Source organism: Phyllostomus hastatus, unplaced genomic scaffold (genome assembly GCF_019186645.2).
Source record: "Phyllostomus hastatus isolate PE091 unplaced genomic scaffold, TTU_PhHast_1.1 phas_contig_113, whole genome shotgun sequence".
Classification (NCBI taxonomy): Eukaryota; Metazoa; Chordata; class Mammalia; order Chiroptera; family Phyllostomidae; genus Phyllostomus; species Phyllostomus hastatus.
In genome coordinates this window covers 15,174,685-15,199,515 of record NW_025333530.1, presented here as the reverse complement: position 1 = coordinate 15,199,515, position 24,831 = coordinate 15,174,685, and the positions used below count along the sequence as shown (strand labels likewise).

Below are 24,831 nucleotides of genomic sequence, written 5' to 3'. Positions count from 1 at the left end.
TTTAACCTGGTGAGCCCCAGCAGGGCTGAGACCCCCAGGGAAGTGATTGATTCAGGAGAACGTGTGTGCATGCATTTGTGTTTGCCCCACACAGGTGACACAGGGCCCTGGCTTCCCAGTTGTGGATGTCTGGTGTCTCCTGCTGCTACATCTTAGCCATAGCTTGAAGTCCTTGGTCCCCATCTGGGATGAAGGAAAGGAGAAAGGAGGAGGCTGTGTGGCCCCCTTGAGTGGAGCCATGGAGGAAAGGCCTGTGGCCTGGATGGTCCTGTGCCTGCTGCAGTAGCCCTGGGCCAGGTAACCCTCAGGGTCCTGATTCTTCCAGAGGCTGTCACCTACTTCTGTCGACAAAGGAAGAAGGAAAAGGGTTTAGCCCAGTCAGTCTCTCTCCCACCAACCTCCACCCACTGAGGATGGATTAGAGAAACCTGTTGACTTTTGTCTGCCTGCCACCCACTCACAGGCAGAGCCCTCTGCACAGGGGTCAGGGCTCTGCCCACCCAGGCACAGTCACTGCCTCCCTCTCAACCCCAGAAGAGCTCCCCACCCACCTCTGGTCAGAGCTGAAGCCATATAAGACTGGGTGTTTTGCCCCCCAACCCCACCCCACTGCCTTTGCCCCAGGAGTAAAACACTTCTCTTTTTCTTACTTCCTTTCCTGCCTTGTAAGGTGGTGTGGCAGTTCCCTCCCTGGCCGAGGCCTCCAGGGCCAGGGGTCATTTTTAGATAAGGTGTCTTCTGCCAGGGCCGCATGTTCAGCCTTCCTGACTTGCAGGGCCCGGTCTCACATTTGGCAGCTGTGATACAAAGGGAATTTGCACCCCCTTCTCCCAGTCTGGTGCTGTCCTCAGACCACTGTCAGCCAGGTCAAGCACTTCTTCCCTGGCTGACTTTAGGCTTCGGCCTTCCCCAGCATTTCCCAGGGCCTGGGAGCCAGGCCTCTGTATCCAGGAGCCACCTGCCCTCCATCCAGCCAGGTGCTTTGCCTGCCCTGTCTCAACCTAGGCCTGTGCCTGTGAGTCCCCCACTTCTGACCCCAGATTCTCCAAACTGACTCCTAAGTGTTTCCTGCCCAGATGAGAGGGGTCAGACTGCAAAGGGCCCAATGCTCTCATTCTCTCCCACCTGCATCAAATAGCTTTTCAAGGTAAACTCCACAGGCCAGCCTACTTCCCTTCATCCATGGCCATAACCCCAGCCATTTTGTACCATTATATAAATATAAATATATATATATACATATATATAAATATAAATATATAAATACAATATGTGAAGACATCTTCTTGGTTTTTATTTTGAAACAATTTTTAGGCTTGTTCTGGGGGTCTCTGTGCTGCTTGTACTGTACTGACCTGTTTTATAGGTGCCTTTTTATTAAAAAGAGAAAATTAAAAATCTAATCTCTTGCTTTTTTACTTCCATGTATGGCTCCTCTACTGCCCAGCTTGCTGTTGGATGCTGGGAGGAAAAAGGAAGACCCCAGACCTTTCCCAGTGTTCAGTGGTGAAAGCACAGTGCCTGGGACATATCCCTGACTTCCCTCCTGGGGAACTTGGCTGATTGGCTTAAGTGGGAGTAGGCAACTCAGATGTGCAAGATACTTGCTGTCTGACTCCAGCTAGACCAAAGGCTGGGGTGGAACAGGGAGAGCAGGTGGGCTGGTTGGGTGAGCATGCGTAGAGCAATTTCCCCTGTTCCATCTGAGTAGTGTCCTCTCGAGGCCAGGGCCCCGCTTCCTGGGGTCTAGGGACTTCCCTGCCCAGAGCTGCTTCTCACACTGTGCAGCTGAAGGGGATGCCACAGGCGGCTCTTGTTGAAGCCCAGAGAGCCTATGTCCTGGGTTTGGCCTCTGCTATATGAGTTGACTCCCAGAGGCCTTTTTCTTCTGTCTTCTTGGGGATGTACATACTGGTTCTGACTTTTAGCTATTTTAGTTAAGTGCTCTCTCTTGTGGTTGGGACCCTTCTGCTGCTTGAGCAGGTTCTCCTGGCTGTGTGACTCACTGGGAAAGGCAGGTAGGGACTACTCTGCCTTCATCAGTGCCCAGAACCCTGAACTGGGAGCTCTCCACCCTGGGCAGAGGAGATAGCTAGTTTTGGTTTATAATTATTCCTTCTTGGGGACTGGGGAAGGAGAATCTCCCCCCCCCCCCCCACACCCGCTCTGTTTGTGCTCCTTTATGGCCCAACCTTAATTCTCCAGGACACTGGCTGGTCTCTCTGAGTATATGTGGAATCTTCCCTCAGTCTGTAAAACCACCCAGCGCCCAGTGACATGGAGCTGGTCCAGTACCATTTTGGTTAGAGCCAGGGACAGCTACCTGATCTAAGTCAGTATGAGCTTCCTGCTGGTCAATATGCTGCAGGCCTGATGGCCTGGCAGATATGTTGTTAGAGATTAAGATATGTTAAGGCCACATTCTGTTGCCAGCTGGCCTTTGCTCAGCTTTAACCTCCATCCATCCCTTGGTGTTCAACTTTTAGCCTCTTTTGGCAGATGGGGTGGAAGGAAAGCTGGGTAGATGATTGAGTGAGTTTTGGGAGGGTAATGACTTCCCATTTCTAAGATAGAAGTAAATTTGTTTCTCAAACTTTGGGCGGTTAAGATGAGAGAAGGTGTGTGGGACCGACCCTCAGCCCAAGGTAATTCAGATGGGCACAGGTATCCTTTGTTTTGCCTTTGAGCTGCTTTCCCTTCACTGGATTCCAGCCTAGCCCCAGGGTTGGGAGAAGAGCTGGCAGGAATGTCCTGGAAAGGTATGTTGATTGTCTAGCTGCCCCATGTAAGGACACCGGCCAAAGTGAGCTCATAGGATCCCTAGCTCCTATTGGAAGGGTTCCAGCATCAGTGCATCCCCCAAGAAAGTAGAAACAAAGCAGGGCTGGGACCTAGAACGTGGTGAGGGAGGTGGCATTCTCTGACTCAGAGAGACTGCTTTTGCGCCAACTAGGGAAGAACTGGCAAAGGGAAGCGGGACCAGCACAGCCCAGCTTGGTCAGAATTCGTGACAGGTCACCACGGAACTTCACTCCTGCAAAGGTGTAGAGCATGGGATTGAGACAGCAGTGGGCCAGGCCCAGGAATTCACTCATGGTGATGGCCACAGAGAGATAGCTATTTAGCTCACAGCTACTGCCAATGGCCTTCAGCCTTGCCAGGGTGTCCAGAAAAATGATGATGTGGTAGGGTGACCAGCAGAGAAAGAAGACACTTGTCACCAGGATGGCCACCCTGACTGCTTTCTGCCGCTGAGGGCGACGTTGGGCCTGGCACAGCCGGTGTACCACCCCTACATAGCACCAGCCCATCACTAGCATTGGCAGTAGGAATCCCCCAAAATGGTAGAGGAAGCGGGAAGTAAACCAGGCATTGGTTTCAGCTTGGTTCTCTTGGGAAAAGGTGCAGAGTGGCAGAGAGTCATTCTGATGGGGTTGGCTGACCTTGGCGAAGAGAATCTCTGGCAAAGCAAAGAAGAAGCCTGCCAGCCAGATGGTCGCACAGGTGATATGGATGGAGAGGAGGCGGCGATGGCGGTAGGCGTGGACGGCGTGGACAATGGCCAAGTAGCGGTCCACAGCAATGCAAGCCAGGAGTAGGCTGCTGCAGTAGAAGTTGATCTTGTGCAGAGCAATCACAGTTTTGCAGAGGAAGGTGCCCAGGACCCAGCCGAAAGAGCCCTCAGCCACGGCAAAGGGCAAGATGAAGACCAGCAGAAGGTCAGCCACTGCCAAGTGGAACAGGAAGGTCTCGGTGGAGCTGCGTGTCTGCCGATGCCGCTCCAGGATCACCAACACCAGGATGTTGCCCATCATACCCAGGAGGAAGATGAGGCCATAGGCCACAGGCATGAACACAGCCTTGAAGGAGGTCAGGAGGGGCCCCTCATCTGTGGAGCAGAAGTGATTTTCCGGTAGGGGGTTCTCCGTGCTGTCATTGTAGTTACCTAATTCCTTGTGGCATGGGCAAGGAGACAGGAGGGCAGAGAACTGAGGACCCATCTTTCCTCCAGGAGAGGGACCCTGACTACCTTGTAGACTTTCCCTATCTCCCAGGCTAACTGCTTTTGTCTCTGCACTCCCAATATGTCCCACTGACCAAATCCCGATTTCTTGTTACATGTCCTTGAACAAATCATTTTATCTTTTCCAACTTCAGCTTTCATCTGTAAAAGGGACTAATTGCTCACAGGATACTGATGAAGATGAAAGTAGATACTTGGTGTGGACATGTTTCACAAACCCTGGAGGGCTGTACACCTGTAAGTGATCCTGTGTGTGTGTCCTCAAGTTTGGAAGGCTGCAGGCTCAGGGGCTGGGATCAGGACTTCAGTTTGGGAATGGCTCTAGTTGGGACAAAGAACCATCTTGTCCAATTTCTAAAACCTAGGATCCACTGATAAAATGGGTGCTGATGGGGCCTGCTGGCTTCCTCTTGATTTGTCCCCCTATTCCTGTCTTTTGTCATCATAACTAAAATTGTAGTAATAGCTTCCTAATACAATTCATCTGCACAACAGGCTCAGGTATGTAATATTCCTATTTTACCAATGTGTCTCACTAAAGATCAGGTCTGTTTTAACCCACTTGATCTAACCCCAGAGCCAATACTTCCACTGTCACTAGGCAGCAGTGCCCCGGCCTCCCTCTCTGCTACTTATCATCACTAGCAAGCTCCCTGCTCGGCCCTCTTCTCTGCCAACAGTAAGGACAGCTTCAGAAGCAGAAGGAAGTGAAGGAGGCCTGGCATGGGAGGAAGAAGCCTGTTCCAAGCGGAAGGGATGTACCCACTCTCTCCGGAAGCTCCCTCTTCCCCAGCCTCCCCAACCCCCCACCCTTCCCTAGCCCCTCCCTGCTGCAGCGCTCAGGTTGTTTACCCAGCTAACCACAAAGGAAGAGGGGGGTTGGTTGTGCCTGTTTTCATACCTTTCACTCACAGCTGTCCCCTTGCACCTGCTCCACCTCACTTCCCAGCTCTGTTCTTCCCACCCCTCCCCTAATAGACCATGGCATTGGTCTCCATGGCATTTCAAAATCAATTATAACCAAGTACTGTGGGTTTAAAAAAAGCAGTCTATAATCAATGAGTGCTGGGAGAGAGAGGATGGGAGAAGGTATTATGCACCCTGACTCTGGGTGGCCTCATGCTGCCCTGTTGCCAGGAAAGTAATCCTGCATAAAAAGGGGTGATTGCAATGGCACCCAGGGCCCCAGTTGTGGGTCATACACTCAGTCTCAGTGGCAGCAGACCCATTCCTCAATGTGGGTCTTTTCCTTCTGGTCCCTGGGGCAGGTGGCTTTGAGAAAAGGGGGTGAGGGCATACATTAGTACAATGGCAGGGCCATATGCCCACACCCCACAGTAGGATCCCTCTGCCAACACCTCAGTCCAGCCCTTTTTCACCCTAATGCTCATAACTATTGTCTCTTCATGGGTTTTCACTCTTATCCATCTCTTGCACAGAGGACAGATGAATTTTCCAGTCCACAAATCCCTAACACATCAGTGTCCTGCTTAAAGTTGTTTACTGGTTCCCATTTACTTAAAAACTTTTTTTTCTTTTTTCTTTTTTTTTTCAGTTCATATTGAATAGCAAAATGAGTTATAAGAAAAGTCATGTTTGTGAGAGAGTGCAAGATTGGAGTAAGCTAACTTCAGTGCTTTCACACAGCGGAAAATAACACAGTGCTCAAAAAGAAATGGGGTTCATATTCTCTTAGGGAAAGATATTTAACCCATATTGCTCAATTTCAGAACCAATTGCTTGACATTTCTGCAGCATGATCCCATTGCCTTCTTTTGCTAGGGCTGGGGTAGGGGAAGAGGAGGTAGACTTCAGCCTCCACTTCTTGCCTTTAAACTTGAGTTCTCCACTCTTGGCTCATGTAGTGTTTCACACATAAACATTTTTAAAGAAAATGGTTCTAAGCCCTGGCTGGTGTAGCTCAGTGGATGGAGCGCGGGCTGGGAACCAAAGTGTCCCAGGTTCGATTCCCAGCCAGGGTACATGCCTGGGTTGCAGGCCATAACCCCCAGCAACCGCACATTGATGTTTCTCTCTCTCTCTCTCTCCCTCCCTTCCCTCTCTAAAAATAAATAAATAAAATCTTTAAAAAAAAAAAAAGAAAGAAAATGGTTCTAGTCCTGGCTGGGTGGCTCAGTTGGAGGATAATCCTCTACACCAAGAGGTTGGGGGTTTGATTCCCTGTCAGGTGATATACCCAGGTTGCAGGTTCACTCCCTGGTAGGGGCTATGGGAGGTAACAAATCCATGTTTCTCTGTCACATTGATGTTTCTCTCTCTTTCTCTCCCTTTCTCTCCCTTCCCCTGTCTCTAAAATCAATAAACATACATAAATTTTTTTTTAAAAAGAAAGTGGTTCTACTTTCATTTGAAAACCCTGGAATTTCAGGGTGAGTTCTAAATATCTCCTGAGGACCTTTAAATCTCTACAAAATACATATTCCTCTAACCTTTCAAACCTCATCTTCTACTCTATGGCTTTAGACAGCCTATCTTCCAGGCTCATCATTCTACTGGCTGCCTGCCCTCAACACCCCAGCACATTCTGGTCTCTAAAACTTTGCTCAAATTTTTCCTTTTGCTGAGCAGTCCTTAAATGTGCCTATTTAATTCCTATGCCTCCTTCAAGGCTCCACTCAACCCATCCTCCTGCCTCCTTCCTAGCTTTTCCATTTGGAATCACATTCTCTTTTCAAACATTATGTGTGCATTTATTACAGCATTAAGAGTTGGGGTATCCATTTCCTCTCTAGATGAGGAGCTCTAGAGCATAGGACTTCTGTAGCTACCTTACAGGGCTATGTGATTTTTTTTAAAAAAAAGATTTTACTTATTTTTAGAGAGAGGAAGGGAAGGAGAAAGAGAGGGAGAGAAGCATCAATGTGTGGTTGCCTCTCAAGAGCCCCGTGATGGGGACCTGGCCTGCAACCCAGGCATGTGCCCTGATTGAAAATAAAACTGGTGACCCTTGGTTCACAGGCTAGTGCTCAATCCACTGAGCCACACCAGCCAAGGCAGCCTTACAAGGCTGTGTGTTTTACACATGAGGGACATGCAACAAATGTGTCCTGAACTTCTCTGGGAGCAGTTTCCCAGAGAAGGCCAGGGGCCTTTGTAGTGAGTCTTTAGGCAAGTCCCTCTGTGTCTCAGTGGGCTTTCAGACAGTCTTTTTTACCATTCTGCAATTCCTGCCTTTTCCCAATGCCCTTGACAACCTAGAACCTATCTTGAGTTCTCTCTCTGTATTGGGAGCTATTTCCAATATCATCATTGAATATAACATACTGGAATTCAGCAGGAGTTAAAGGGGAAAACAGTAAGATGAGCAGTCTTCATGCAGAGGAAAACAATTCAGAAGGAGGAGAGATGCAGAGCTTGTAGTCAGTGGGGTTAGCCTCTACCTACCTTGGCAGTGGTGGGAGCCTGGCTGGCCTACTGCCCTGTTGAGGGCTTAGGTGTAGCTAGCCTGTTTGGCCATAAGGTGCTTTATGAGAAACACTTGAGTTCTTACTCTCTAAAGCATCCATGTTGATTGGTTTCTTTTTTCATTTAAAGCCAGTGCAGTGGGATGTGGGGGCCCCATCTCCCAAGAACCCAGGTTTAGATGAGGGTTGCAGGGTTAAGGTATAGTTTCGTCCTCCTTGCCAAGAGGTATTGTTTGGCAAAGTGCTCAGGTAGAGAGAGGAAGATGGGAGAAAGCTGTTTTGAGGGGTACTGGGAGTTGGCAATACATCTCAGCAGGAGGTATCAAACAGATGTTTTGAAGGCTGTGAGTGGCAAGTGTTAAAGCCACTTACTGTACCCAGGGGATTAGGCACCCTATCCTTCCCCAAAACAAGCAAGATTGGCTCTGGCCTGGTAGCAGGTGAAGAATCAGGAATCCTGAATACCATAAGCGGTGGGGTGCTGAAGGGTGCTCTCCAAGATTCACACCCAGAGGGAGGACAATGCTGGCAATCTGGCCCAGAAGTAATGGGTCCTCTCCTCTCTCACACTTTCATGCATGCATACATATACTCTTACAGCAGCACACACCCTGTATAGATACAGACATGCTCAGGTTGGGCCACAATAGTGTGGAGTGTAGGCCAGTACCTGGTGAACCACAGCTTTACACATTGGGCAGGGATCCATGCCCTAAAGAAGGCAAGAAAACATGATGACTGGGATGAAGTCAAGTATAGAGCCAGGAACATGGGTAGAAAATTGCTGTGAGCACTGTGGATGGGACGGGGAGGGGCTAGAACATTCTGTGTCCTGGTTTTTAGGTGCCAGGAGAAGGGAAGATGGGGGGATTACAAATGTTACTCTTCTCCCTTTCTTTCCTTCCTATGCCCCTCCCTTCTTTCTTTCCTCAGGAGCCACTGTAGGACCCAGGTCCCTCTACATAATTAAGGTCTCCAAGCCCCATCTGACTTCAAGTAATGAGGCTGCCTTACTGCCCTGCACTGGCCAGCATGAAGGTCGGCTAACATTTAGGGACTAGTATTCTAAAAGTAGGTGGAGCAGGGAAGTGTCTGGGACATTCCCCGGGGATATGTCCTGGATCCTCTCCTCTTTTACACTTGCTGCCCTGGATGACAGGGTTGGAGGACACTTTAGAGCAATGCAGAGTTCTTTGCAACCTGGAACTACGAGCTCAAACTGACCAGATGAAATTGATAGGGAAAAATATAGAAGTAGACTCAGGTTTAAAACTCCAACTGTCCAGGGACAAGTTGGTGAAGATTAGCTTGACAGCAGTTTATGAGAAAAAGACCTGAGAGTTTGTTGACTGGAAGATTAGGATGAGTCAACTAGGTGACATGACAACCAGAAGTGCTACTGCTACTTTACTGTAGGTGACCAGAAGCCTATAGGTGGGTATCTAGCACCAGCCCAGTTTGCTTGGTCCAGACAAGGATGACCAGTTTTCTGAGAGGTCTGATATCCCCACCTTGGGAGGACATTTTCAGGTACAGGGGTGTATAATCTAGTGAAGAGAAGACTTGAGTCCTGGACTCAAGACTTGAGACCTGTCTTCCTCAAGGACTGGCAAGAGACCCCATGGATAAGAGGGCAAGCTGGTCTTATTAAGTGAGGTTCTAGAGGGCAGACCAGGACGAATGGGCAGAGGTTGGGGTTCAGGGTGTTTCAGTTAGAGGAGAAGAAAGAACCTTTTAACAGGCAGAACTGTACAACAATGGGTTGGGGTCCTTGGGAGGAAGAGGAATGTTTAAGCCCCAGTGTATGGGAAGGGAGTCAGTCCTCTTCCAGAAAGAAGACTGGGGCCTGCCCTCAAATGCCATTTGCTTTCATCCCCTAGATGCTTGGGTTCTCTGGCTGTCATGACCTACCCAGGGCTGAGCTAGTTCTTACCATGATCTTCATATTGTTCAGCACCTGGGCGGGAGCTATTTGTTTCTGTCATCTGTCTTGCAGCCAATGAATGCCCCAGCCTGTCTTTGCTTCTTAGCCTCAAGGAGTGGGGCAGGGTTCCTAAGTACATGGCTCACCCAGTCAGAGACCTAGGACTCCAGGGCCCTGAGGCATTTACACACAGATGTAGATCATCACTCTGACCATAAGCAGCACACACAGGCTCATCTTCTTTTATGTCCTTGTCAGGGTATTCCCAGCCAAGAGTCAGGAGCTGTGAGTGGAGCCAGCCCCTCTCATTCTACTCTTCAGTGGCTTGAGGGGTGTGGGGATCTGGAGGACTGAGACTGGGCTGAGGGTGAGGATAGATGTCTGCATCCTGTACTCATCTCTTCCTTTGGAGGACCACACTCCCCAAAGACCATGTGAGTCTGGTTTGTCATTTGTCAAACTTCTCCTTTCCTTGTCCTCACCCTTTAGGAGTGAGCCTGCCAGACACCTTTTCCATCTCTATCCAAGGGCTTCAGCTATTAGGAACATGGTACTACTTGGGATGTAGTTCTGGGGGGAGACTTTAAACTACCCTACCTCTGCACTGAGTCTTTAGATTTAAGGAAGTCCACCTTGGCACTCTGAATCAATTTGCACTTTGGAGACAGAGTCACATAGTCTGAGGGACAGGTAGATGGCTCCTAGGTGTGTATTGATTTGAAATATTTTGTCTCGTCATTTCTGAAAGAATACTCATTCTTGTTTTCTGATTCTCAGTGCAAAATCCATGGCCACTTTTTATGCCATGGTGCCAGAGTGGACCAGCTTCAAGGAAGGCAAGAATTCCTTGATGTAGACTGTGGTCTGTGTGCCTGAGCCAGATTCACTCCAATGCTGACCACAGGCTGGCCCTGGTTTCTCCCTCATCTTGAGCCCTGCAACCACGCCCACTTAGGGCCTTTTCCACTGTGGCTCTTCTGGGACTTTTGACTTGGTTGTGTGTGTGTGGCAGGGGGACCCTCCCTTCCCCCAAGATAAAGCCCAGAAATGCCTGCACTGGTTTTGGTTCCTCTTCTTCACGTGTCCTTAATGAAATGAGATTACACGTGGATGGGCTTTGCAGCTTGTGCTGCTGTAATCACACTGAAGTCATAGTTTATAGGGGTGATCACTGGGGAGGGGTCGGGGAAGCCAGGCCCTGAGGTTGGGCCAGCTTCTCCCTATTCTATAGCGGCTTCCTCTCCTGGATGGGATGCAGGGTGGGGCTGGAGGTGCAGTTTATGACTGCACCCCCGGTAGGCACCCCAGCTTCTGGTTCTGTTAACAGGAGGCTCCATGCTCTCAGAGGCTTTTCTATGTCTGCCTGGACTTACCTCCCCACCAGGATGAGTCCCTGACATGTTTGCCCAGGGACCTGTATACTTAGCCATTTAGGGATTTTTTTTTCAGTTTGGAATCTTCATTCATGGGATTAACATCCCCTCTTAAGAAAATGGACATTTTAAGCAGCTAGAGTTGATTTTAGATTTCAAGAGGAGAAAGGAAACATAGGATGACCAACACTTGGCTTATGGCCAAGAGCCCCCAGTTCTTAACCCAACATTGGAGTGTAGAAACCAGTGTTCTAGAAAAATAAACCAATATGTGGTTTGGACAAGGATAGGGAGAGAAATAGGAAGCAAAAGTGATGGAAGCTAGACTAACTCCTAGAGAAAAGGTGAGCTAAGACCTTTTTTAATGAATCACAATAAATATTTATTGAAAACTGACTACATGCAACACTCTTCTACTCTGCCACCCCAGGGTTTCTGTGCTGAGACACTGTCAGAGAGACTGTCAAAACTGCTCAAGACCCTTCTGTGAATGGGTGGGGCTGGAGGGAGAGTCTGTGCTTCTGAGGGGCCACAGCCCTAGGGAGAGAGTGTGAAGGAGGTAAGTGCAGGTGAAACAAGGCACTGGGAGCTGGTTGAAGAAAAGCTCCAGAGCCTGTAGTATGGTCCCAAGACTCTTGGGCTCCAGGCTAGATCCTGACTGAGGGGATTCTGGCATACTGGGATGCCTGGTTCAAGACCACTCCTTTGAAGTGTGACATGAAGCAAGGCACCAGGTATCTCTCCCTGGGCTGTAGATTTTCTTTGATATATGGAACATGCCCTGCTGTCTCCCTGCCCCCAGCCACCACCTGTCTCTAGTAGGTCATGCAGTGGAGTGAGACGTGCAGTTAGGGGAAACTGTTGAGGTTTCTCAGAAGCCGGGACCAGCCAGGTCTGGCGTAGGTTATATGATATTCAACTGGGTCAGGGCTCGTGGTCAGCTTGAAGCTGTGGACAGAGGCAGATGCCTAGTAACCTAATCAGGTGGGGCCAGGAGTCAGTACTGGGGACCAGGGTGGCAGCATGTTACCTTTTCAGGGCAGTAGGGTTTTAGTCTGATTTGGGGTATTGCCCAGACTCTGTGATTAGACTCATGGCCAGCTTCATGGGCCTGAGAGACCCGTGAAGTCACATGGGGCCCTATGCGCTTGGTTTAGTGTTTAGTTGTTGCTATCATGAAATTCTTAATAATTTTTTAACAAGGGGCCCTGCATTTCATCTTTCACTGGGTCTGCTAGACAGATGGTTCTGGCTCTACTTTTATCTGGGGATTAGATCTGAGAGGCCAGACTTAGGTAATTAGCCCTTCCCCTCACCTCCTTCTTCCCATGTTCTACGTATGCTTCCAAGCCTTAGAATCTGGCAAGTGAGAGGCAGACTTTTCCAGGCAAGTCTGAGAATGTGGTTGATGGACTTACAGTATAGGCTCCAGCTAGGGGAGCTGGAGGGAGAGTTAAAGGTGAGTTAAAGGGCTCATGGTCAGCTTGAAGCTGTGAACCACGCCTCATGGGGAGCTTGTAGCTATAGGAGGGAGTTTGGATCCTTCGTAATCTAGACCAGAGTGCAGCTCACAGAGTGGTCCTTTCCCTATAAGTACCACTGGCCATGGGAGAAAAGGAAGAAAAGACCACAAAGAAGTTTCCAAAAGATCCTTAAAACAATCCTCTGCTGCCTGGAAAGAGGAACCCTTGGGTCTCTGGTTGAGATGCTCCCCACACACATCCTTTGAGATCCCAATGAAAAGCCAACTGAACCACTCTGCTTCATGGGAGAGACTTGTCCAAGGCAGAATGTCGAGGGACTATTTTATTAGCCCGCCCAGGAATACCTTATCTCTAGAGATTCTAGTCCTTTGAGGGAGGCCACAATGTGTTCTAAGACATTTCTAGGATTAATACAGAGTTCTCTCACCAACTTGGTACCCCCTACCCCCTGACTCTGGCCCACTGGCGTTCTTTTCCTTGCTGACCACCTGTTCTCACTCTTCCTCAATTTAGCACATACTCATTGTCTAAGAGCTTCTGGTGAGTGATTTGTCTTTTTCTTGGCTAGACCACATGCCAAATGTGAGGGCTAAGACCAGGTTCTTCTCTATCTAACACAGAATGTAGTGCCCCCATGATGTAATCACATAGCAAGAGATGAATAAATATACACTGGTTGGTCAACTAGCAATGCCAGCCTCCTGAAATAAAGAAAACCTCCAAAGTTCTTTCCCATCTAGCCCCTTATGCCAGTTCTAAGAGATAAGGAGAGAAGAGAGAGGCAAAGTGATTTGTTCCAGGTCACAAAGCAAGTCAGGGAGGATGCAAGAGCTGAACCATTAGTTCCAATTCCCACTGTATCTATTTAAGTCAACAGCTCTGTTTACCTGCTTCATCCATGGAATGGGCCAATGGGCCTGTCTAGATTCTGTCAAGCTATAGTGGGAGGGTACTCCATAGCTATCCCCTCTTCCTTTGGCCCTGGGACCAAAATATTTAGAATTTCAAGTAGGGCCTGGGCAACCATGAGCTATCTGTCCCTACTCACCAGGTCATCCGGGTTGTAGTTTATGAGGTCCATGTCCAGGGTTAAGGGGAAGTTCATAGTTGTAGCTGTTTGTCACCAAACTGGTCACTCGCTGTCTGATGTTGAGAAACTCTCTGCTTGATATCTATAGCGAGGTGGCAGCTGTCAATGCAAATTTAAACAAATGAGCTGTGCGATCTCCTGGGGCTGCATAGGACCCGCTGCCTGCCTCACAACTCATCACTTTTTTTTTTTCCACTGGGTCTTTCTTTCTTTCTTTTTTTCTTTTTCTTTTTTTTTTTTTTAAGAAAGAGGGAAAATCCCCATAGCCTCAGTGCTAGTCAAGCAATTCAGCTTCTTTCCTGGCAGTAGTTGTGTCATTTGGGTCTTGTGACTTGTTTAAAGGCTGCTCTTCTCCTCCCTGTATCTCCACAAGCCTTCCAATAAGGAAATCAGTCATACCTTGTGATGAAAACCATCACACCAGTCAGTGGGGCAATAAGGAAGACTACACATAGAAAGGGAACAGGAGAGCCCTTCCAGGACCACTCCTTCAAGCTATCTCCAAACCTTCATCTTTCTCGTCATGAGGGTGAACCATCACCCAGTTTGCATAAGACAGAGAGTCCCTTGTTCAAGGAAATCCGTAAGTCCCAGGCAAACTGGGAGACTTGGCCACCCTACTTGCCACCATTTCCCTGTGCAGGCTGGGTAAAACTCCTTCTCTCTTTAGCTCAGGTTCAGAAGAAATAGTTTACAAGTTTTCAATGGCAACAACACTGAAACATTAGAAGACAAAAATGAAGTTATCCAAATCATCATGCACAAAGACATGAACAATTGAAGTTATTTTCTGACTCAAAAATAATGATGTTCTAGCTACAAAATAACTTGGTTGACATATAAATGATTAATATGATATGCTGACTACCCAACTAGAGTAGATGTTTACTCAGAAGGGCCTTGAGGCCCAGAGAAGGAGAGTAACATCCCCAGGATCCACAGCCAACCAGTGGCAGAGCTGGGACTTCAAACCAGGTTTCCTGACTCCTCATTCAGTGTTTTCTCTACTACACCAGGCCACCACTCTTACCAGCTCATGTAACCCCTCTCTTTTTCCTCAACTCTGCCCTGTGTGAGGACCCCTTCATTTAAGAAACCTCTTTGTAGACATTAATCAGTTTCCCCTCAAGTCTCATCTTTGTGCCTTTTTTTTCTAGGAGAGGTAATTTTTTTTTCCTCACAGTCCACAATGATGCAAAAACAATGACTGCACACACTGAGGAACCCACACATAACCTGCTGTTTCACTGCCCCACCTCAACCTTTGTGATCTTCCCCCTCTTCCAGCCAGATTACCATTTTCTGGGATTCTACCCTTTCTAGTCCCTCCCTCGCCTTTTCCTCCATTCATCTTCTTTCTTTTTCTCTTATATCCCTTGCTTAGAACTCCAATTTCACCCCCAATAGATACCTCTTTTTGGGCATTGAGCCTCTATTTGTGCTGTTGGGGTCTTTCTTTCCTCTCTTCTTCATTCACTGCCTTCAGCAACCACTTTCCAGGAGGAAGACTCTGAGAAAGAGTGGGAGTTCCTCTCCTGCACTTTCAGTCCTGAAACCTTTAGGAGGAAGTGGCCCTAATGATTCCCGTGTCCAAAGCTTGCTGTGCACTCACTCTTCATTCTTCCCCTACCCCAACATCCCTGCCCCTCCAATCCATTGATATATTCAATTTAGCTTTTGCTACTCTAAGGGTAATGATCGAGAAAGAATATAGTGTATAAAGTCATATAGGAATTGGATGATTCATACAGGAAATACAAGATTTTTGTCTCTACATCCTCATCAGATGGTCACGCAGTATTGAACAAAGAACACCACTTGTTCCTTTCAAGAGATGGTGTTTTCATGTAGGATACTTTAATCATTAGAAACTTATCCCTCATGCTGAATAAAAATGTGTCTCTCTGTAATTCATCCTCAGAGGTCCTGGCTCTGCCTTGTGTACAGACTGTCTAACACCTCTTCAAAGAAACATCCTCAGAAGACAGATATCACATCCTCATTAGTCTTCTCTTTTCTAAAACATACATTCTGAGTGTCCTCAGTTAGTCTTAAGGACATGGCTTCTGGGTCCCTCCTCAGTGTGTTCTTTGACTTCTGGGTGATTTGTGGTTAATGGTGTACATTTAACTAGGAAAAAATATAGGAAGATAAGGATTTTCTTACTCAAGATTCCATACTTACGTAACTGCAATTAAAATGGTCTTTTCTGTGGGTTCCTTCTTTCCTTAACAATGTGCCTAACAAACTTTATTTTGATGGTTCTAGTCCATTATCTCAGCTTGTAATGGATGACTTTTGAAATCCTGAGTCAGTCATCTGGTAGTGTGATGGCAAGTCAGATAAGCATGCAATCTTTGGGTCTATCCAAGTCCTGATGAAAAATATTGATGGGACAATGATAACATAGAATCCTATTTCATGCTGTTAGAGACCTACTGTTTGCACAGCTCAGGGAAGACTTCACGGAAGAAGTAGGACATAAGCTGGACATTGGAGGTTTGGATGGAGTGAAGACATGATGTGCCTGGAAGGGAGGGTGCATGGTAGGGGGGCATGGGAGATAATAAAGATTGCGTGAACAAATGTGTGGAAAGATACTCAAGATATGAGGGGTTTGGTTATGGTAACAAAGATGATGATGTGGTGGTGGCAGCAGGAGGAGGGTGGTTTGTGCACTGAACAAGGTAGGAATTGCTTTTGTGGCTGTCTCCCCTCCAATTCTTCCCACAGAGGTCCATTACCCTTGATATGTTGCAGGACCAGAAAAGAGGTTTGAGGGGAGGCTCAGGACTATTCAGGTACAGCAGCAGGCTTTGGCAGTAGCTTTAACTGTGATGGTGTAGGGCAGTGATTCATCTACTGTTTCTCAGTGGCTGATCTGGGTTTTATGGAGTACTCCTCTTCAGTCCTTTGACTTCCTGGTGCTTCTTGTATAATGGACCCATTAAGTATACCTTCTTATCTCTGTAGATGCTGGGACATAAAAGTCTGTCCAGAAAGAGTCTAGCCATCATTAATACAATTAGAATGGTTTGCATGACATGATGTAAACTGGCAGTGAAGGAGAGTGGACTGGAATGTACATGAGTGAATGACAACTTCACTCTGCTTGTTAGTGGGGGAGACAGACACCATTGAGTGAGCATGTGTACTGTGTGGCTGTCACATTCAAAATGACTGAAGTAGAGCAGTAGAGCAATGAATCTGCATCAAATTTTGCATTAAGCTTGAACATTCCTTCACAGAAACTATTCGGGTAATTCAGAAGGCTGCAGCGATGGGCAATTGGTGACTGACAGCTTCATCACAACAATGCATCCACTCATGCATCATGTCTCCTGCAGTTTTTTGGCAAAACATCAAATCACCCAGGTGACTCAGCTCCCTTACAGCCCAGATTCGGTGCCCCGTGACTTCTGATTTTTCCCCAAACTAAAATCACCTTTGAAAGGGAAGAGATTTCAGACTGTCAATGACATTCAGGAAAATACAGTGGGGTAACTGATGGCCATTAGAAGGACTGTGTGAGGTCCCAAGGTGCCTACTTTGAAGGGGTCTGAGGTGTCACTGTCCTGTGTATGATGTTTCTTGTGTCTTGTATCTTCTTCAGTAAATGTCTTTATTTTTCATAGTCAATGGCTGGATACTTTCTGGACTGACTTCATATAATAATTTCCCAAGGCCCACTTGCCAGTCACTGACCTTTGCTGGTCAACTCAGTTTGCCCTAAATGAATAAATACCTATTAACCATGAGTTGTAAAGTTGCTTTAGGAAGTTCAGAGAATAACAACCCATGGTTGAAAAGATGACCTTATAATCTTCAAACCCAAAGACAGACTAGCCTCCCAATATAGAGAGGGCAATGGTGCTCCCATATAGAGAGGGCAATGTCTAGGATGTGATCCCTCAACTTGAAAGATGAAAAGGCAGGGGTGCCACTTGTGTGTGATGATCAGATGGGGAGGATGCTTCCAGATGAGGCAGCCCAAATTTTATTTCGATATGAAACTTGTTTATATTTTTACCATGTGAGATCCCAATCTTCATCCAATGAACAACCTACCTGAAGTTAAATTATTTTCCAGGCTTCTGCCTTGGCCAGATGACTCATTTTGTTGGAGCATCATCTTGTATACCAAAAGGCTGTGGATTTGATTCCAGGGCACATACATAATTTGTGGGTGATTGATGTTTCTCTCTCTCTCTGTCTCTCTCTCCGCCCACCCTCCCTCCCTCTCTAAAAATCAGTAAATATGTACTTGGGTGAGGATAAAAAAAAAGAAAAAGGAAAAGCATTGTTTTAAAAAAACAAATTAATTGCCAGGCTTCTCATCAAAATGGCCACTGGTGGTTCTGCCAAGAATGGGTTTGTGTCTGTCTTAGGTGGATGGCTGCTTAGCATTGGTTCAAGTGGATTTTTCTCAGTAATTTTACTTTATAAGTCATGGGTTATATTAAATTTCTATTTATTCCAGATTCTAGGTACAATCACCAGTCTTGGAGGCCATTTCCCACATTTCACAGAAAAATTGTTTTCCACAGAGTATTGGGTTACAGAGAATCAGTTGAGGTTTCTCCCCCTATTTCTTCCATTAACCTGGGAACCTCTCTTTCTCCCTTTGACTGGGAAGAGATCTTGTTCTCGTCTTTCTCTGGGTGTTTCATACCTGTTCAGAACAGAGCTCCACAGGTCTCCACCTAATGAGGACTCAGCATGAGGCATTCCTCTAGGTACTCAAAGAGAATAACAATAACATTTGCATAGTATTTACCTATCTACAAGCCCCTACAAGTTTTAACTTTAGTTTTACCTAATCTTCATACTTAATTTCACATTTAATTATATTTAACCCTCAAGTGCCTTGTGCAGGAAGTGTTGGCATCATCCCTGGCCATACATTTGAGGGGATAAGGAGACAGAGTCATAGTTCCTCCCTCATGATCACAGGAAGAGTAACTGGCAGAGTCAGGCTCTGAAGCCATCTTTTTGAAACCAAACCCAGGGCTGTGTCCACCAGACCACAGAACCTTCTCTCAGAGATTTAGTTTTGCAAAAGACAGGCACTTACTTGGCTATCTAAGGGGAAATCTTTGCCTAAATCCTCGATGGGCCGTTTATCAGGTATTCACTATGTGCCATGTACTGTGCTGAGCTCTTCACACACATCATTTCCTTTCATCCTCTGAACAGTCTGTAAGTGTTATTTTTATCACATTATCATACATGTGGAAACTGAGCAGTAGTGGGAAGTAGTCGTGAGTGTTAACAGCTCACTCAGACACCAGAGTCACAGAAGCACAACACAGGAAGTGAAGTGGTAAAAGTTCTCAGTGCTGGAAGCCAACACCCACGCATAGCTCCTCTTTCATTAGCTAACAGGTTGGAGACCTGTGGGGAGGAAATGGGCTGCAGGTGCTGGGTAGACACAAGTTTACCTCAAGGTTAGAAGGGGCCATGTGTGTGTCTGAAAACCTCAGCCTGGGGACAAACTATGTGGCCAGGGTCAGAGAGTGAGGTGGGTGCTTCTCTCAGGTGCATGTCTCCTGAGTGCAGCTGAGCCCCAGCTGGAGGAGAGATGTGAAGATCAAGGAAGATGGGATTCAGGCTCTGTTTTGGGAGCACTTTGTCTAACAGAGGAGGAAGAATGGACTTATGTATGCAAGATTTCACACACATATACACATGCCACTTGAGCACATTTTCAAAGCAGCATTATGAACGTACTGAATTGATGGACCCAGTGCAGGCTAAGTTCAGCAGTGTGGAAGGCACACAAATTGAGAATGAACACAACATTCCTTCACACATAATTACTATGCATGAATATGTTGGGTAAACTATGGAAACAACTCTAAACTTTATCGCAAAAGGCCTGGTTTGGAGCCCCAGCACTTCTATTTTTCAACAAGGCTGCATTTAAACCAGACCCTTGGTATTCTAAGACACACCAAACACAGAATGCCAAGAAAGTGGTTCTCAAACTTTATGCCTTAGAATGAATCACCTGGAGGGCTTGTTAAATACAGATTGCTGGGCCCTCCCTCAGAGTTTCTGATTCTAGAAGTCTGGGGTAGGACCTGAGAATTTTGCTCATGTTGCTAACCTGGGAACCACACTCTGAGAACCACTGTTCTAGGCTACATAGGATTGGTACAGAGAGAAGGCTTGCTATGACACAGCTGGAATCCCAACCTGGAGTTCCCAGCCTGTCCCAGCTCTGGTCTCAGCCCTTCCACACAAATGCTGTCATGTCTCTCTAGAACAACTGATAGCACCTCATACAACAGGTACCACAACTCACAGCTGGTTTCTCCCAGAGCATTCATCTTCATGGGAGCCCAAGCTGGCACAGCTAAGGTTTAGATTATGCCTCTCCAGACTCTGGCTGGCTCCTACCTCTGGCACTCTCTGGTCCATCTCAGCCTCCATTCTAACAGTTGGAACTTAAGCTCTACTAGTTAACATTTAGCGTGCCATGTAACTCAGTAACTTTGACCATGGCCCATAGTAAGAAATATGTTTTATATTACAAACCTGTTGGCATGTGAACATGCACTTATTTATTTATTTTATTTAACCCTCACCTGAGGACTTAGTGGGGAAGGGAGGGAGGGAGGGAGGGAGAGAGACACAGAGAAAGAGATTGATCAAGTGCCTCTCGTATATGCCACAACCATACTCAACCTACAACCTAGGCATATGCCCTGACCAGGAATTAAATCCGTGTCCTTTTGGTTTATGGGATGATGCTCTAACCAACTGAGCCACACCAGCCAGGGCATACACACGCTTTTAAAAAGGAATTTGGAAAGGAAGGGAGTTTAGTCAGGACTTTGAGGGAAAGGGAAGGGAAGGCCTCAGCCCCAGCAGAGATCTACAGGTGGTACAAGCCTATCTTGGAAAGAGGATGGTGGGCAGTTGGTTTGGTCTGGAGCTGAGGAAGATGAGAGAAGGATAAGAGGCAAGAAAAGTGTGCTGATTGGCACAGAGAACCAGCCTGGGTATTTGGACTGCAGATAGGGCAAGTGGGAAGTGTGGCAGATTCTTCAGCAACAGAACTTAACAACAAAACTGGAATTTAAGAAGGTTCATTCATTTCAACTTCCAAAAAACATTTCTTAATTGCCTGCTATATCCTGGGGCTTAGCAGTGAACAAGACAGACCAGCCTAGTAAATGTCTCTAGTGACACGGATGGGCAGTGGGTCCTCAAATTACTTATCAGTTAATTATTTCTTAAGCCTCCATTACATTCCAGGCATTGAACTAGATGCTAGAAAAGTAATGAGAAACATGAGTCCTGCCCTATCATAGTTTACACTCGGGAAAGGAGGTGGCATTAAACAAATAAATTGTTTGTTCAGTAATAATGATAACTTATAATTATAAAAATCTGTAAGTGCTATGAAGGAAAAGAACTGGGTGCCAAGAGAGCAAATAATAACATGAATTCAATCTTCATAAACCAGTAACCACAACCATAATAGTCCCAGTTATTTACAGTTTATGAAGACCTTTCACATCCTTTGTCTTAGGAGAGCCTCATCTGAGGCCTGGGGAGTAAGCCAGCCAGTTCTTAGCCTATTTTACTTATGAGAAAACCAAGGCTCAGTAACTCTCATGAGTTCCACAAGTCTGTCCAGTTGGATAGGAAGCCTAACCAGATCTTTTGACTCTGGACACAGCACTCTTCCCTCCAAAGCGCAAGAGATGAACTGGCCCCTAGTCGGGTAGTTACCCATGGCTTGTTTTAGAAGAGAGGCAAAGTGCCAAAAAGTTCATCTCTCCCATGAGAGCTTCTAAGTGAGATTAGAGGAAGGAACTGTAGTCAGCAAGGAGGTAGGTTCAGAGGTCTGGCCTTGGGTGGCCCAGAGCAACCTTGAAAGGCAAAGGCAGGAACTAGCCAAGGCAGGATTGTGCAATGGCATGTACACCACCTCTGGCAGTGAAAGTGAACCAGGCCCAAGGCAGAGGTGATGGCCCAATGAAACTCATCACTGCTCAGTGCTTGGGGTCATGGTGAGCCTGGCCCACCTGTCATATCAGCACATTCATCACAGAACTCATCAGAGAGAGGTTTCCAAATGACTCGTCCAGCTGCCCCAGAAAGGAAGCTTTCTGGGTTGCAGTATGGAGGCTGCTGGGTGTAGGCCAGGCTCTTGAAAGAGAGTAAATGATGACACAGCAGTGAGGGACAGGGCTTCTGACACTGTGGGATCAGCTCTGAAGAGAAGGCAGAGAGCAGCCATGATGAAGCGGCTACTAAGCTTGGCCACCAAAGGAGGATATGAGGCTCCCTGTTAGCAAAGAAACAAGTGCCAGACTTGGAGTTTGGCACTATAGGTCTCAGTAATCTGGTCAAAATGCATTGCTTTTTTTTTTTTGAAGTAATAAATTTTTATAGACGGTCTATTGTGTTTCCCCAAACTTAGGTCTCACTATTTCCTCCCCTTTAGGTATACTGTCTTCCAACCCCATGAACTCCTGTGGTCTCCTCTCTTCCTGCTCCCTCCTTCCCTTCATGCCTCCTCAATTTTGCTCAAGGTGTTTCCTAAGACTTGGCAGCCCTTCCCTCACAGCTGTGCTGGACTAAAATCTAAATATCCTCCATGCCATCTCATTTCTCCTTTCTGCACAAAGCTTCTCCTAAGTTAAAGTAATTTTTTCCTCCCTTAAACTTCATCTAGCATTCTTATTTTTTACCCTGTGTTGTTGTTATTTATGCGCTATACTCTTACGCTAGTCTATGAGAATCTTTGGTAACAAAGTCATTCATGATTCATCTTTTCTCTCCTGTGATGCGGACACTGGCCAGCAATGTCCTTGGCATTATGGATGAGATACGAGACAAGTTCACATGGATTACCGAGTCCTGTGGAGGAAAAGGGGTGGCACTGCTACTCTCTTAAGGAGAGAGTGCCTTGGAGCCACCCAGCCCTCTCTCAAGAGGAGAGCCTGCCAACCCTTGCCTTGACAAGCTTTTACTGGCTTTCTAATAGCATACATCAAAGAAGGTTTTCATTCATTATACTTAGGTTTGCTTTAGGTAATTACTTTTTACAGATAGCAACAGAAGGGATGTTACCGATTACTTCTTACAGATTAACAAGGAAAATATGTTGCAAATGCAAGGGAATGATAAGAGTAATAGGTCTGGCTACACTTCGATCCTTGGGAGAACTAGCACAGACTTCAGGAAGTTACTTTAAAGATATGCAGTAAGCATTTGCTGCTTCAACTCAGGGTGAGGGAGTTTTAGGAAGAGCAAGTCACAAAGCAGCCTAGGTATAATGCAGGCCTGATTTTCCATGGGAGAACTGACCTGTGGGTTTGGCTCCTGCGTGCCACAACATGCATACTGGGGTTTTCAATAGGGCTGAGCTACAATTGTCATTCCACGCAGATCAGTTCCCTACATTTTCCCCCTTGTTTTTAGTTAGGACTGCTATAGATTCTACAAAGTTTGCTACTTGCTGGTCTCTTATATGACCCTGGGAAAATAATTTCCAAATGCACCAAAGTACACAGAGCATTATTGTAATCAGTAAGCAACAAGTGGTTCAAAGACCCACACTCTCAGATTAAGTTCATCAAACTAGTTTTTGGGGGGTTTAGCCAGCTAAAATTATCACGGAGGGTCTGAAAAACTTCCTGCTTGATCAAGCATTGAATGTCCTGCAGCTGCTGATGTAGCTCTAGCTCCAATTTATCAATTTAAGTTGATAGAAAAAGTCCCTCTTAGGTGATGTTGAATATTGCTCCAGGAGTGCTGGCTGGAATTCCACTTCAGGGGGGTGACACACAGCTTAGAGAAGTCTGGATCGAAAAAGTCCAATGGGGTGGAGTTGGGTCGTGGCTGGGGAAACCCTTTCTGTGATATGGCTCCACCCTCTTCACTATCAGTTCCAAAGGATTTTCTGGAGAGTAAACACAAGCATACCCACTTCCCCAAGTTAATAGTTTAACTGGGCCTTCCCATCTTCCCTCCCCTAATGGGTCTTTGTATAACACCAAGGGATGTGGGACTGCAGGCCTGTTTTGTCCAAAGTGTTTGTCTATGCGTGACTTTAAATTATCATCACAATTCAAAAATTTTATGTATATATTGCTAGCATGGTTAAATTCCTGGGGGATACCTATTTTATGACCAATTTCCCATTTTTCTAAGAAAACCTGAGTGGTTTTTGTAATATATCTCAGGCAATTCTTAGTCTTGATTTCTTGTGGAGTGGCTTCCTTCCTTAAGCTCTAACATTCTTTGCTGAGTCCCCAGTGAGTGGAGGGGCCTGTGGAGCTCCTGAGTAAGTGTCTGTTTGAAAAGACAGGCCCCCTGCTATTTCTGCAAGCTGCATTGAGTTTGAGCAGCGAGTTAATTATTCTTTTGTTCTCAGGACTTGGTAGTTCCTAGGTCTAGGATTAACATCCGTTTGCCAAATCACTCAAGATTGCAACCCTCTGGGGTTAACACCAAGAGCAGGTGATTTACATTCATCAGAATGAGGAGGTTTCTGCCCCAGATATTAAGTGGGGCAGGAAAGACATAAGGCCGAATTTGTCCAACTTGTCCATCCAGATCAAAACATTTAAGAGTCTACATACTTTTGCAGGGCTGAGAAATGCCCCCTATCCTAGGTGTAGAAATGCAAATAAAATAGAAATCATTTTTCAAAATTAAGCATGCCAGCAGCCTCCCAAAGTGCAGGGGTGGTTGTCTCTTACCTCAGAGATGACCTGGGTGGAACTCCCCTTCATGATGAGCTGTCTGTGCCAGTTCTAAGTCTGCTGCTAGGCACTGGCCAAGGCAAGGAGCTGCATGGAACCATGCCCCAGGGGTGGATCCAGAGGGTTGGGCCTGTGCCAAGCACTGGGCTCAGGGAAAGGTTGCTCCCCAGTGCAAGGGGAGGAGGTGAGGGGGACCAACTCCACCCTCCAGTGCTGCCAGTCCTTGGCAGAAAGACCAGGCCCCACCATGCTGTGAGCGCATGCACACCGGCGCCTTGGCTGGGCTCACCAGGCGAGGCTGTGATGCTCACTGCAGCTGCGGCAACCCATGGGAAGGGCCTAGCTGGTGTCCAGAGCTACTGCCATGGCCATCCCATTGGCCCTTTCTCTTTTTGTCTAAGCTTTCCTGACTATAAGGGCTTCTCTGCCCTGCTTTTTCCCATATTTCCAAATCTAGAGATCCCTTATCTGGGAGACATCCAGCAGCCTTAAAAAGCTGCCGAATTAGCTTAAAACATTGCTCTTGTTTTTTAGAGAGCCCATTCCCCATGGTTAAGGATTCATAGAAACCTTTAAAGAACATTTTTTAACAAATAAAAGAACCTTTTCTGAAATTCCTCCCTCCACAAGCACGTCGATTACAAAACCAGTTTCAGTTTCAGTTTCACTCCATCTGCACCTTTAAATCCCACTTCTTGCTAGTGAAAAGAATATAGTGGGTCAGAATGTGCTGTTGGTGGAAGACAGTCAGGGAGGGGAGTACCAGACTTCCTTGTACCCCAAC

General features: G+C 46.7%; 1 protein-coding gene across 3 annotated transcripts; it reads right to left on the bottom strand.

Moving 5' to 3' along the window:
- Positions 1–1,271: 1,271 nt before the first annotated feature.
- Positions 1,272–24,099, bottom strand: CXCR5 (C-X-C motif chemokine receptor 5). Of its 3 annotated transcripts, XM_045839775.1 has the most exons (3): positions 24,045–24,099; positions 13,279–13,419; positions 1,272–3,953 (listed from the first exon to the last, which is right to left on the bottom strand). In XM_045839775.1, the coding sequence occupies exons 2-3, from the start codon at positions 13,333–13,335 to the stop codon at positions 2,892–2,894; spliced, it is 1,119 nt and encodes a 372-aa protein (XP_045695731.1). In that variant the 5' UTR covers positions 13,336–13,419; positions 24,045–24,099; the 3' UTR covers positions 1,272–2,891. The 3 variants fall into 3 exon arrangements, with proteins under 3 accessions (XP_045695731.1, XP_045695742.1, XP_045695733.1); XM_045839786.1 differs by lacking the exon at positions 24,045–24,099 and having other exon boundaries at positions 1,272–3,889; positions 13,279–13,429; XM_045839777.1 differs by lacking the exon at positions 24,045–24,099 and having other exon boundaries at positions 1,272–3,946; positions 13,279–13,388.
- Between the last annotated feature and the right edge of the window lie 732 nt (positions 24,100–24,831).

Coding starts and splice junctions, on each gene's coding strand:
- CXCR5 (XM_045839775.1), bottom strand. CDS start 13,335: ATGAACTTCCCCTTAACCCTGGACATGGACCTCATAAACTACAACCCG. Junction 3,954..13,278: donor ACTACAACCCGGATGACCTG/GTGAGTAGGGAC, acceptor CCATGCCACAAG/GAATTAGGTAACTACAATGA.